This window comes from Microcaecilia unicolor, chromosome 4 (genome assembly GCF_901765095.1).
Source record: "Microcaecilia unicolor chromosome 4, aMicUni1.1, whole genome shotgun sequence".
Lineage (NCBI taxonomy): Eukaryota > Metazoa > Chordata > Amphibia > Gymnophiona > Siphonopidae > Microcaecilia > Microcaecilia unicolor.
The window spans coordinates 15,092,508-15,105,546 of NC_044034.1; the positions used below are offsets into that span (position 1 = coordinate 15,092,508).

The following is a 13,039-nucleotide window of genomic DNA, read 5'->3' on the forward strand; positions in this document are numbered from 1 at the left end:
CTCACACACCGGTTCGTAAGTTCATGGTGGTGAAGCTACAACACTCACCATGTCTTCATGCCCCGCCCTCACGTCACACGTGATGACGTCGAGGGCGGAACACGAACACAACAAGGCAAATGAACGCACGGGGAGCAGTAGGGAAACACACGGAGCGTGTTTCCCTACTCCTCCCCTTCCAACAAATCGCAGCCGCCGAGGACGTGCCCATCACCCCGCCCCTTTCGCCCCATCACCCCGCCCCTTTAGAGGTACCACCCCGCCCCCTGTCGCCCCCTCTTCCCCTCATCACCTTCCCTCCCCCCTGTCACCTCCCCTCCCGCCACTATCCCTGGTGGTCTAGCGGTACCTGTTTGCTCGGGCTGGAACGAAAGGGCCCCCACTTTCCTGCCCGGAGTGCTGCTGCTAGCTGCCCGGCTGCATCGTGTGTGAGTCCGGCTCTCGGAGTTTCAAAATGGCCGCCGAGAGTTCAAGCTGCCTCGCGAGACTTCAACTCTCGGCGGCCATTCTGAAACTCTTTCTTTCCTGCCCTGACCGAACAGGTACCTCTACACCACCAGGGAGACTAGCATAAGGGGAGGGGAAGGGAGTCCCGTGCCCGCTAGCGCCCGTTTCATCAGAGGCAGAAACGGGCCTTTTTTACTAGTTTACTATAAAATTGCTTTTGTAATGCTCAGAGCTGGTGCCTGGATAACTAAATATCTAGGTTGAGTTAAAAATAAAATACCTAGATACTGGGATATGAAGGCTATTGAACTCAGAGATTCAGTGAAGACACCATTCATTCTCTGTAAATCAGAAATATATTTGCTACAATAAATTTTGAAGGAGCAAAAATAGCCACTTATTGATGGGCCTTTTTCATGGCAAACTTGCACTGAGTGAGTTTCTTATTGGATCAATGGGGAAGGCTTTGTCTCTCTGGATTTTCTATCAGCTACAGGATCTTAGACAGCGTAGATTGATAAAAATTGACCACGAGAAAGAAGGGGACCAAAAATAATGAACACACTAGCCTAAGAGTTCACCTAGAGTTTATGCTGAAACTAGGCTAAAGCAGGGGTACAGTCAATGAAGGAGAACTGCAGTTGCCTACAGGAAGCGTGTCAAGAGGAGAATATTTTACCATTGTTAAAAGCTTCATTTCCTAGGCTGAAGTGCAAGTTGATTTGTCCCCAAGAAGCCCTGCTTACCATCCATACAAACCATTGCACAAGACGAAGGAGCTTAGATCACAAGAGGAAGAAGTAGTCTAAGGGATCTCGAGAGAAAGACGCTGACTGAGGGTCTCCAGACCACAGAAGACATCAGAGGAACCAAGCAAAACATGAGGGGGAAGAAAAGACAATTGGACAGTATGACACTTGGACATTCAAGATGAGAGATCTCCAGTCTATTTTGGGGACCAGCATAATTCCAACAATGACCTACCCCTCCCAACAAAAAAACTGCTGTAAAGGAAACAGTAGTTGATATCCATGTGGTCATAATATTTACAGTGCAGTAACTCTACACTATTATCCATTAAAAATACATATATTATCCCAGCAAAGCAGTGCCTGTGTTATATACCCATATGTGAAAGAACCAGTAAGATGGAAAAAGAGGGTATTCTTATACAAGACTACTGGAGAAACCCCCCTCCCCCAAGAGTGTTCCGAATATGGGGATCTTGATATTGGGGATAGTTCCTGAGCCTCACTGGGAAAAAAACTGGGAGATCTAAGCACTCATGTTTCAACACGAGCGCCTTGCTAGTCAAAATGTTGTATAGCTGTTCTGTTTCAGCCCTTTAAAAGTTGATGCAGCAAGGGTGAGCCATAGGGTTGTCTGCTCCCCTGAAGATGAACTGACTGGCAAATTCCTTCTGGAATTGGGCAGCTGATTCTGCAACACCTTTTACTAGTATCACTTGTGGTGCGTCAATGAAAATGTCTCTCACAAAGTGCATGGAGACATTCATGCCTAGCTTTGGCACTGATGGCTCTTGCTATGGCAGTGAGAAAGGGCCAGACAAAGAATCATTTGCCTCTAATACTAAATGTGGCTGCCACATAGTCTTCAGCATCAAGAGTTTCCATGCTAGCACAGCACTGTGCCAAGTTGGCTAGCTGCACAGAGAGGGACAAAGCCAAGTGGCTTGGAGGATGCCAAGCCTGTCAGGTGGTTTAAAGTGCTGGGAACTGGCTCTCCTAACAGTACCCTTTTCAATGTGAAGGATCTTAGTGCTGAGGTTTACCATTCTGTGGGATCCAGCCCTTCTCTATCAGTAGACTCTTCCCCATAACAGCACCTCTTCCTCCAGGTGCTTCTTGAAGGATGACTCTCTGCTGAGCGTAGTATGATCTCTGCTCTGCTGGTTACCCCTCTTACCTCTGTCTTTTGATTTTCTCAGAGCTAGAGATGACAGGTGAGAACTGAACGGAATCCATCTTGAAGGCCCTCATAGCACCAAGCCATTGGAAACACCCATACAAAGTGGGCACTGTTGAGGAAAGTCATGTCCAAGCCCAAAGTAGATGTAGTAGATCTCTTGCATGTCAGTAAGATTCATTTTCCAGCCTCATTTTCATCTTCTGGATATGCTGGGGATAGATTCATCATTGAAAACAGTTGTCTGGTAAGGCTCAACTCAATCTTGGTATCAGGACTTTGGGGAACTCTCTCTCTTTAGTGGTGACCAAGGGACTTGGAGGAAAACTGAACAAAAAATGGCAAGGAAGCACTTCAGCAGCTTTTGGAACATGTACCGTGAGGAAAATAAACAGTAAATGTTTAGCTGGACAGAAAACAGTTGAGGGAACTTGAGGTAGCTGCTGCTTGAGAACTCCAAGGCATGCTCAGAAAAAAAATCTTCCTTGTTTTACTGAAGTATGAGAGCACTGACCTGCATTTGTGTCTAATGTCACAGCACTTGTGCTGCTGATTTCATCTTACTTGTCAACTAAGAATAGGAGATATGTGGTCATAATAGCATGTAAAAAAAACTAGATATTAGTCTAAAGCAGGAGATGAGAAAGTATAAGGGTTTATGAAGTGTGGAGAGAATGTACAAGGTTTTGTCAGTGTACTCACAAAAGCAGCAACAGATTTTGGTGATGATATAGCAGAAGATCCTGATTGTTCACTGGAGGCCCACATAGAACAACCTAAACAGCCAAACTGAAAGAATCCTACCCCTTTTTTTTTTTTTTTTTGTTACATTTTGTACCCCGCGCTTTCCCACTCATGGCAGGCTCAATGCGGCAGGCAATGGAGGGTTAAGTGACTTGCCCAGAGTCACAAGGAGCTGCCTGTGCCGGGAATCGAACTCAGTTCCTCAGGACCAAAGTCCACCACCCTAACCACTAGGCCACTCCTCCACGGAATTTGATGGGCAGATGTAGGAAAGCATGTGAAGCTTTTGATAATGTGAAATGCTGGAAACAGGAGTAGGGGACAGTGTTCTCAAGGAAGCGGCAGATAATATAAGGTAAAATTATGTATCATACCTGATAATTTTCTTTCCATTAATCATAGCTGATCAATCCATAGACTGGTGGGTTGTGTCCATCTACCAGCAGGTGGAGATAGAGAGCAAACTTTGCCTCCCTATATGTGGTCATGTGCTGCCGGAAACTCCTCAGTATGTCGATATCAAAGCTCCATCCGCAGGACTCAGCACTTAGAGAATTACACCCACAAAGGGACACTCTGCCCAGCTCACCACCGCCGAAACGGGGGAGGGGAATTAACCCAGCTCATCCCCACACAAGTGGGGGAGGGGAATCCGTCCAGCTCATCCCCGCGGAGCGGGGGAGGGACACCACCCCGCCGATGCGGGGGGATCTGGCTTATCCTGCAACCGCAACCGCGGGAGGAGCTGACTGACCCTAACACCGCCGAAGCGGGAGGGGTACAAAGCTGCCCTACAGCCGCACGAAGCGGGAGGGAGTGCCGGCAGAATTTAAGTCTCAATCCAGCCCCGTAAAACGGAGGGGAGAGGAATGCAGCAGCTCACTGTAACACAAACTCGTCTCAACTCTTGAAGAATCCAAGTGAAAAAACTTGAACACGAAGTCCTCCTGAAGTAACTGAAGACTAAACTTGAACCTAAAATTCAACCAGAATATAAACAGTACAGATATCTGGGAGGGGCTATGGATTGATCAGCTATGATTAATGGAAAGAAAATTATCAGGTATGATACATAATTTTACCTTCCATATCATCATGCTGATCAATCCATAGACTGGTGGGATGTACCGAAGCAGTACTCACCCAGGGCGGGACATTGAAATCCCTGAACTCAACACTGAAGCTCCAAACCGGGCCTCCGCCCGAGCAGCCACAGTCAAGCGGTAATGTCTGGAGAAGGTATGGGCCGACGCCCAAGTTGCCGCCCTGCAAATCTCTTCCAGGGAGACGGACCCGGCCTCTGCCATCAAGGCCGCCTGAGCTCTAGTGGAGTGGCCTTCAACTGAATAGGCGGCACCTTCCCCGCGGCCACATAAGCCGCTGCAATGGCTTCCTTGACCCATATTGCCACTGTAGGCTTAGCAGCCTGCAGACCCTTACGAGGACCTGCAAACAGGACAAACAGATGATCCGACTTCCGGAAATCATTGGTCACTTCCAAGTATCTGATGATGACCCGTCTCACATCCAGATATTTGAGAGCAGAATACTCTTCTGGGTAGTCCTCCCTACGAAAGGAAGGGAGACAGAGCTGCTGACTCACATGGAAGCGAGAAACAATCTTGGGCAGGAAGGAAGGCACTGTGCGAATAGTCACTCCTGCCTCAGTGAACTGCAGAAAAAGCTCTCGACAAGAGAATGCCTGGAGCTCGGAAACTCTTCTGGCTGAAGTGATAGCCACCAAAAAGACTGCTTTCAACGTCAGGTCTTTCAGAGATGCCCTCGACAAGGGTTCAAAAGGCGGCTTTGTAAGGCTCTTAGCACCAGGGTGAGATTCCACGCAGGCACCACTGAGTGCAGAGGAGGGCGCAGGTGATTAACTCCCTTGAGGAAACGCACCACATCTGGCTGCAAAGCCAGGGAAGCACCCTTCAGGCGGCCCCTGAAGCAAGCCAGGGCTGCTACCTGGACTTTCAGGGAACTGAGCGACAGGCCTTTCTCCAGACCTTCTTGCAGGAACGCCAGCACTGAAGAAATTGGAGCAGTAAATGGAGAAAGTGAACCTGCTTCACACCACGCTGCAAAGGTACGCCAAACCCTGGCGTAAGCAGTAGAAGTAGAGCGCTTCCTCGCTCTCAGCAGAGTGGCGATGACCTTGTCTGAGAAGCCCTTCTTCCTCAGACTCTGCCGCTCAATAGCCAGGCCGTAAGACCAAAGGGGGAGGAATCCTCCATCACCACGGGACCCTGATGTAACAGGCCCTGCTCCACTGGCAGTCGCAGAGGTTCGTCCACTGAGAGCCTGATCAAGTCCGCATACCAGGGACGTCTGGGCCAATCCGGACCCACCAGGATTATCCGGCCCGGATGCTTTGCCACCCGGTCTAGCACCCTGCCCAACATGGGCCAGGGCGGGAACACATAGAGAAGCTCTTGTGTCGGCCACTGTTGGAGAAGAGCAACTACTCCCAGGGATCGAGGGTCCAGTCCTCTGCTGAAAAAGCGCGGCACTTGGCAATTGGCCGATGACGCCATCAGATCTAGGCTCGGCTGGCCCCAGCGCTTCGTGATGTCCAAGAACGCCTGAACAGATAGCTGCCACTCTCCGGGCTCCAAGGTATGGCGACTGAGAAAGTCCGCCTTGACATTCATGACTCCGGCAATGTGGGCCGCTGACAGCTGTTCCAGGTTCGCTTCCGCCCACTGGCATAGATTCATGGCCTCCTTGGCTAGAGGGGCGCTCTTGGTACCTCCCTGGCAGTTGACATAGGCCACAGCCGTGGCATTGTCCGACAGGACCCGTACAGGCTTCAACGCCAGTACCGGGATGAACTCCAAAAGCGCCAACCGAATGGCTCTGAGTTCCAGGAGGTTGATAGACCACTTTACCTCTGCAGGAGACCAGAGCCCCTGCGCTGTCCTTCCCAAGCAGTGGGCTCCCCAGCCCGACAAAGAGGCGTCCGTCGTGACGACAATCCACTCCGGGGTCACCAGAGGCATTCCTGCAGACAACTTGTCTGTCTGCGTCCACCAGCTCAGCGCCTTGCGCACTGCTGGGTCCAAGGGAAGGCGCACAGCATAATCCTCCGACATCGGAGTCCAGCGCTGCAGCAGAGAGTGTTGTAGTGGTCTCATATGAGCCCTGGCCCAGGGCACTACTTCCATCGTGGCCGTCATAGAGCCCAACAGCTGCACATAGTCCCAAGCCCGAAGAGGAGAGGCTACTAGGAACTGGTCCATCTGAGCCTGAAGCTTGACAATCCGATTGTCTGGCAGGAACACTCTCTGCCCACTTGGGTGTCGAATCGAACTCCCAGATACTCCAGGGACTGAGTTGGGCGCAGCTGGCTTTCCTTCCAGTTGATGATCCACCCCAGGGAGCTCAAAAGAGCAACCACCCGGTTCACAGCTTTGCCGCACTCTGCATAAGAGGGGGCTCGGATCAACCAGTCATCCAGATAAGGATGGACTTGTACTCCTTCCTTCCTCAGGAAGGCCGCGATGACCACCATTACTTTGGAGAAGGTCCGCGGAGCAGTAGCCAACCCGAACGGGAGGGCTCTGAACTGGAAGTGTCGGCCCAGTACTGCAAAACGCAGAAAGCGTTGATGAGGAGGCCAGATGGGAATATGCAAGTACGCTTCCTTGATGTCCAAGGATGCCAGGAACTCTCCTGCCTGCACTGCCGCTATAACAGAGCGGAGGGTCTCCATGCGAAAGAGCCTGATTGACCCCTTGAGGTCGAGGATAGGCCGTACAGAACCTCCTTTCTTTGGTACCACAAAGTAAATGGAGTAACGTCCCTTGCCAAGCTGATTTTCTGGCACCGGAACGACCGCCCCCAGGCGGATCAGATTGTCCAAGGTCTGCTGCACTGCCACAGCTTTGACCGGAGACTTGCAGGGAGAGAGTACAAACCCGTCTCTTAAGGGTCGGCAGAACTCTAGCTTGTAGCCGTCTCTGATGACTTCCAGCACTGAAGCGTCTGAAGTTATTGTGATCCACTCGCCCAGAAACGAGGACAGCCGTCCTCCAATCTGCACTGGGGCGTGGACCAAGGCCCCGTCATTGGGTACGAGACCCTAGGGGAGGACCGGAGGGAGCACCTCCGGGACGGCGGTCTCTGCGAAAGGAATGCTGCTTGGGGGAGAAGTTCCTCTTGAAGGAAGAGGGGGCAGAGGAGCCCGACCTGCCCGGGCGGTACCGACGGGCTTCCTGAAACCGTCCTCTGGAGGTACCGGGGCGAGCACTAGCCCGAGCCCTGACCTCTGGTAACCTCTTGCCCTTAGACGTGCCGAGATCGGTCACGATTTTGTCCAGCTCGACCCCAAAGAGCAGCTTGCCTTTAAAAGGCAATCTAGCCAGGCGGGATTTAGAGGCGTGGTCAGCAGACCTATGCTTCAGCCAAAGCCACCGCCGCGCAGAGATTGTCTGAGCCATGCCTTTAGCTGAGGCCCTCAAGACATCATACAGCAAGTCTGCCAAATAGGCTAAGCCCGATTCCAGGGCCGGCCAATCAGCCCTCAAGGAATGATCCGAGGGGGAAGCCCGCTGCACCATAGTCAGGCACGCCCTGGCCACATAGGAGCCGCAAACTGAGGCCTACAAACTTAAAGCAGCCGCCTCAAAGGACGACCTTAAGGCCGCCTCCAATCTTCTGTCTTGGGCGTCCTATAGGGCCGTGCCACCTTCCACCGGCAACGCCGTTTTCTTAGTCACTGCAGTGATTAAAGAAACCACGGTAGGCCACAGATAGGCTTCACGTTCACTTTCAGGCAAAAGATAGAGGCGGGACATAGCCCTAACCACTTTAAGGCTCACTTCCGGGACATCCCACTGAGCCGAAATTAAAGTGTGCATGGCATCATGCACGTGGAAGGTTCTATGCGGGCGCTTCGTCCCCAGCATAATGGCAGAGCCAACAGGGGCTGAGGGAGAGACGTCCTCCGGAGAGGAAATCTTCAAAATGCCCATGGCCTGCATTAACAGGTTGGGCAAATCCTCTGAGCTAAAGAGCCGCGCTGCAGAGGGGTCATCCGCTCCATCCGAGCGGGGATCCGTCTCCTCCAAGGAATCCGCAAAGGACCGTTGGGAGAACTCAGATACGCTGCCCTCATCTACATCGGAGGAGACAAAGTCCTCCAAGGCCTGGGAATCAACCCGAGGGCGTTTACCTCCGGGGGCCTCAACCTCTTTACCAGACGAGGGAGCAGGGGCAGCGTTTCGCATAAGGAAGGCCTGATGCAGCAGCAAAACAAACTCGGGGGAGAAACCCCGCTACTGTGCACTTCCGCAGCCTGGGCTACAGCCCTAGACGCACCCTCAACCGGCGCTCGCAAGAGCGGGGGAGAGACATGCTGCGCATCCAAGATGGCGTCCGGTGCGACACTCCGCGAAGGAGCCGCGCGGGAAGAACGGCGCTTAACTTTAGCCGCTTTTGTGCCGTCGCCCAAATTAAGGGCGTTCATGGCATCAATGTCTCCCACCTCAAGGGCGGCCCAAGAAGAAGCCGTCCGAGCCGCGTGGCCGGCCAATATGGCGGAGGCGAGCCGCGGGGGATGGGCGTTTATGGCGGGAAAAACCGCCACACCGGAGGAAGGACCGGGACACTCATCGGTCACGAAACTGTCACCCAACAAGGGCGAATCAGACTTTAAGACCCCCGCATCCCCTCTAGAAGCGCACACGCGATCCGGGGAGCGACTCTTTGCGCCCTCGCCCTCCGACGCCATAGGCCACGTGGAGACCAATCGGGGAACCCCCTGCCCGCTAAAAAAGGTAAAAATTACCTGCTGTCCGCTCCGAGCTGTAACGACCTGGTGTCCCAGTGAGTAGCTGCAATAAACGTTTAAATAAACGTCGAAATAAACGCCTTTAAGGACGTTCAAAATTTTTTTTTTTTTTTTTTTTTTAAACGGAGCCAGCGGGAGGGGGGAGAAAAGGAGGGACCTGGCGCCACCAGGTTTGCACTTGCTCAAGAAGAGCCCTCAACCCCAGGCACTCAACAAAACCTAAAAATTAGGCTTGGAGGCCTAGCCAGAGCTGCTGCTGTGTGTGACCACCACCTGCTGAGATAGAGAACATACTGAGGAGTTTCCGGCAGCACATGACCACATATAGGGAGGCAAAGTTTGATCTCTATCTCCACCTGCTGGTAGATGGACACAACCCACCCACCAGTCTATGGATTGATCAGCATGATGATATGGAAGTAATATTTCTAGATTTCTTGGAGGTGGGCAATTTGACCACTGCTCTGGAATCTCTGTCCTCCGTCTTCCCCTTTGTCACCTGAAATGCAGGGGAAGCATGCCTATGTGTGCACAAACTCTCCTTCCCTACCCTCTCTTCTCTCTTTGACATTCCTGCCTCTCATCCTTCTGCCTCCCACTCCATGTGCACAGATCCTGCCAGCACGCCTCCCACTGGCTAGGCCTGGGAAGTCCCGCCAGCTCTCCTGTTGCTCTTGTGCTTGTAAAAGCACCTTCCCTTCATGAGCTGGACACAGCCAGAGGTAGAAGGCCACAGAGAAAGAAACGAGTAATGTAGTTACTGTGTTTAATTCTATGGAACTAAAGAAACGTAAGATCAGGATACAAGCTGTTGGGTACTTTCTAGGCTAACCTAATTTTCCACTTACATTTAATCTTTTCCTCTTCCCACTAAGATTGCTACTAACCCATTATGTCTACCTTCCTTTTCAGCTTAGTATTAGACTGATTCATTATAACAAAAATCTGTTATAAAAATAAAAAACATTTTTACAAGCTAATACAAATGGTAACATTAATTAAAAGAACAGCAACCAAAATGCACAGTAGACACATTAAGATGCAAACTGTTACTAAAGCCCTTTCCTCATGGTACTGATAATGTAACATACCTTAAAACAAGACCTCATTGTTTAAATAAACTGATTATTTACACTCTCGGTGAAGAAACAGTGCAAATTACATATTCATCTAATTAAATGACTTCCACCTGCTGCCAGCTCGAATTCTTCCAAGAAAATAATATTCTTCTGTTTTGCTGCAGTGAGCGAGCTGAAAAGGAGCAAGCGCCCCATATAAACAGGAACTCCCAATCCTTCATATAAACACTATTTATAGTGTCGGCTGGGGTCAGGACACACTAAAATGTCACCAGTGACTTCCTAAAGGAGCTACAATAGAAGAGTAACTGAACCTCACAGTCTGCTGGGCACACGCACACTGACCATCCCAGGATAAGGTCCTGAAGAGGTCAAGTGAGTGAAAGGAAAGGCCAAAGCAGGGCAAAGAGGTGGGCTGAGGGAGAGGTTGCCTGCAGCTAGGCACACGCAAGGTCCCCCTTAAACACAGGATGACAGCACTTGTTTAAACCGTGGGTCAATCAGGACTCCTAAGGGCAAGGGCAATAAGTGGAGGCAAGGTTGGCCACAGTAAATGGACCCTTAGTGAAAGGCAGGTGTAGGAAGCATCAAGAGGGCAGTGAAGGGAGCCTGTTCCGTGTCAGCACACAGGAAATGGCCCACTCTAAGATGTCAATGGCACGCCACAGCGAGAGAGCACAGCAGGCCTAACTTACAGCTGAGGTTCAGGACTTTTTGATGTTATAAAAGCAACATCGTTTTCAACAATGAGGCTGAAATACAACTATAGTTTTACACTTTCATCACTGCTCACGAAGGACTATCAGACAAGCAGGCCATATGACATCACAGGAGAAGCATGTAAAAAGGCCAGGGGGAGGGAAGGGGCGCATAGAGCAGGGTATATCACATGACACAAAGGCAGGCCCAGTGCATCACAGGGTGATGGACAAAGGCAGAGACAGTCATCAGAAATGCAGCTGTTAAGCAGAGGTGATGAGCAGGAGGCATGGGAGACATAAGAGGAGATGATGGAGCACAGCAGGACTTGTCTTCTCTCCCTCTCACTTAGGCCACAAATTCTTAAAGAGGCAATTAATGTCAACTGTACATCTGAAACCTGGCTAATTCCTGCACTAATCCATCTATTAGTATATTGTAGAGAATAATATTCATTGCTAAGTCAGTGAGAAACAGCTGATGAAGTCTTGGTTTAGGTCCTATCATGTCACCTGCTTCAATTACTGCCCATTCCTTACCTCCATCCAGCAGCTCTTTGACGGTCCTGTAGTCATCACTTAGAATGGCATAGTGCAGCGCTGTGCAGCCACGAAAACTAGCACGATTGTTCAAGCGACTGCTGAAGTCATCCTCTCGAGTTACCAAAACTGCATTGTATAACAATTAGAAAACAGTAACAAGCGAACAGTGTTATTCTGAGTAATACAAAAACTGGCACACGATACTGAACTTCTATTATAGGCCTTTAAAGTTCCATCTAGGCAATTTATACCAATTTTTTAAAAAAAATCATCAAAGGCTCAACATATTATCTAAGTATGGAACCAGAGTCTAACAATGAAATGCTTCTAAAGTTCTCTACCTGCATTTCAGTATTGGCTTCCGATCAGGTACCGCATACAGTTCAAGCTTCTCCTACTAACCTACAAATGCACTCGATCTGCAGCCCCTCCTTACCTCTCTACCCTCATCTCCCCTTACGTTCCTACCCGTAACCTCCGCTCTCAAGACAAATCCCTCCCTCAGTACCCTTCTCCACCACCGCCAACTCCAGGCTCTGCCCTTTCTGCCTCGCCTCACCCCATGCATGGAACAAACTCCCTCAACCCATACGCCAGGCCCCCCTCCCTGCCCATCTTCAAATCATTGCTCAAAGCCCACCTCTTCAATGTCGCCTTCGGCACCTAACCACTACACCTCTATTCAGGAAATCTAGACTGCATCAACTTGACATTTTGTCCTTTAGATTGTAAGCTCCTTCGAGCAGGGACTGTCCTTCTTTGTTAAACTGTACAGCGCTGCGTAACTCTAGAAATGTTAAGTAATAGTAGTAGTAGTTTGACCTCCAAATGTATTTACTACATCTTCAAGTTAGCTGACATTACCATGAAAAGGAACAGAAGAGGCTCACTTTGATCCTTTTCAAGGTTTTAGATTTTTGATATCCTGCTTATTACAATATATATACAGTGGTGGAAATAAGTATTTGATCCCTTGCTGATTTTGTAAGTTTGCCCACTGACAAAGACATGAGCAGCCCATAATTGAAGGGTAGGTTATTGGTAACAGTGAGAGATAGCACATCACAAATTAAATCCGGAAAATCACATTGTGGAAAGTATATGAATTTATTTGCATTCTGCAGAGGGAAATAAGTATTTAATCCCTCTGGCAAACAAGACCTAATACTTGGTGGCAAAACCCTTGTTGGCAAGCACAGCGGTCAGACGTCTTCTGTAGTTGATGATGAGGTTTGCACACATGTCAGGAGGAATTTTGGTCCACTCCTCTTTGCAGATCATCTCTAAATCATTAAGAGTTCTGGGCTGTCGCTTGGCAACTCGCAGCTTCAGCTCCCTCCATAAGTTTTCAATGGGATTAAGGTCTGGTGACTGGCTAGGCCACTCCATGACCCTAATGTGCTTCTTCCTGAGCCACTCCTTTGTTGCCTTGGCTGTATGTTTTGGGTCATTGTCGTGCTGGAAGACCCAGCCACGACCCATTTTTAAGGCCCTGGCGGAGGGAAGGAGGTTGTCACTCAGAATTGTACGGTACATGGCCCCATCCATTCTCCCATTGATGCGGTGAAGTAGTCCTGTGCCCTTAGCAGAGAAACACCCCCAAAACATAACATTTCCACCTCCATGCTTGACAGTGGGGACGGTGTTCTTTGGGTCATAGGCAGCATTTCTCTTCCTCCAAACACGGCGAGTTGAGTTCATGCCAAAGAGCTCAATTTTTGTCTCATCTGACCACAGCACCTTCTCCCAATCACTCTCGGCATCATCCAGGTGTTCACTGGCAAACTTCAGACGGGCCGTCACATGTGCCT

General features: G+C 50.1%; 1 protein-coding gene across 1 annotated transcript in view; it reads right to left on the minus strand.

Annotated features, from left to right (window-relative positions):
* Positions 1-13,039, minus strand: part of CLPB (ClpB homolog, mitochondrial AAA ATPase chaperonin) — a 266,010-nt gene that overhangs the window by 137,693 nt on the left and 115,278 nt on the right. The window contains exon 5 of the mRNA XM_030199980.1: positions 11,226-11,354. Within this exon, the coding sequence (XP_030055840.1) occupies positions 11,226-11,354 (129 nt within the window). The remainder of the gene's footprint in view (positions 1-11,225; positions 11,355-13,039) is intronic.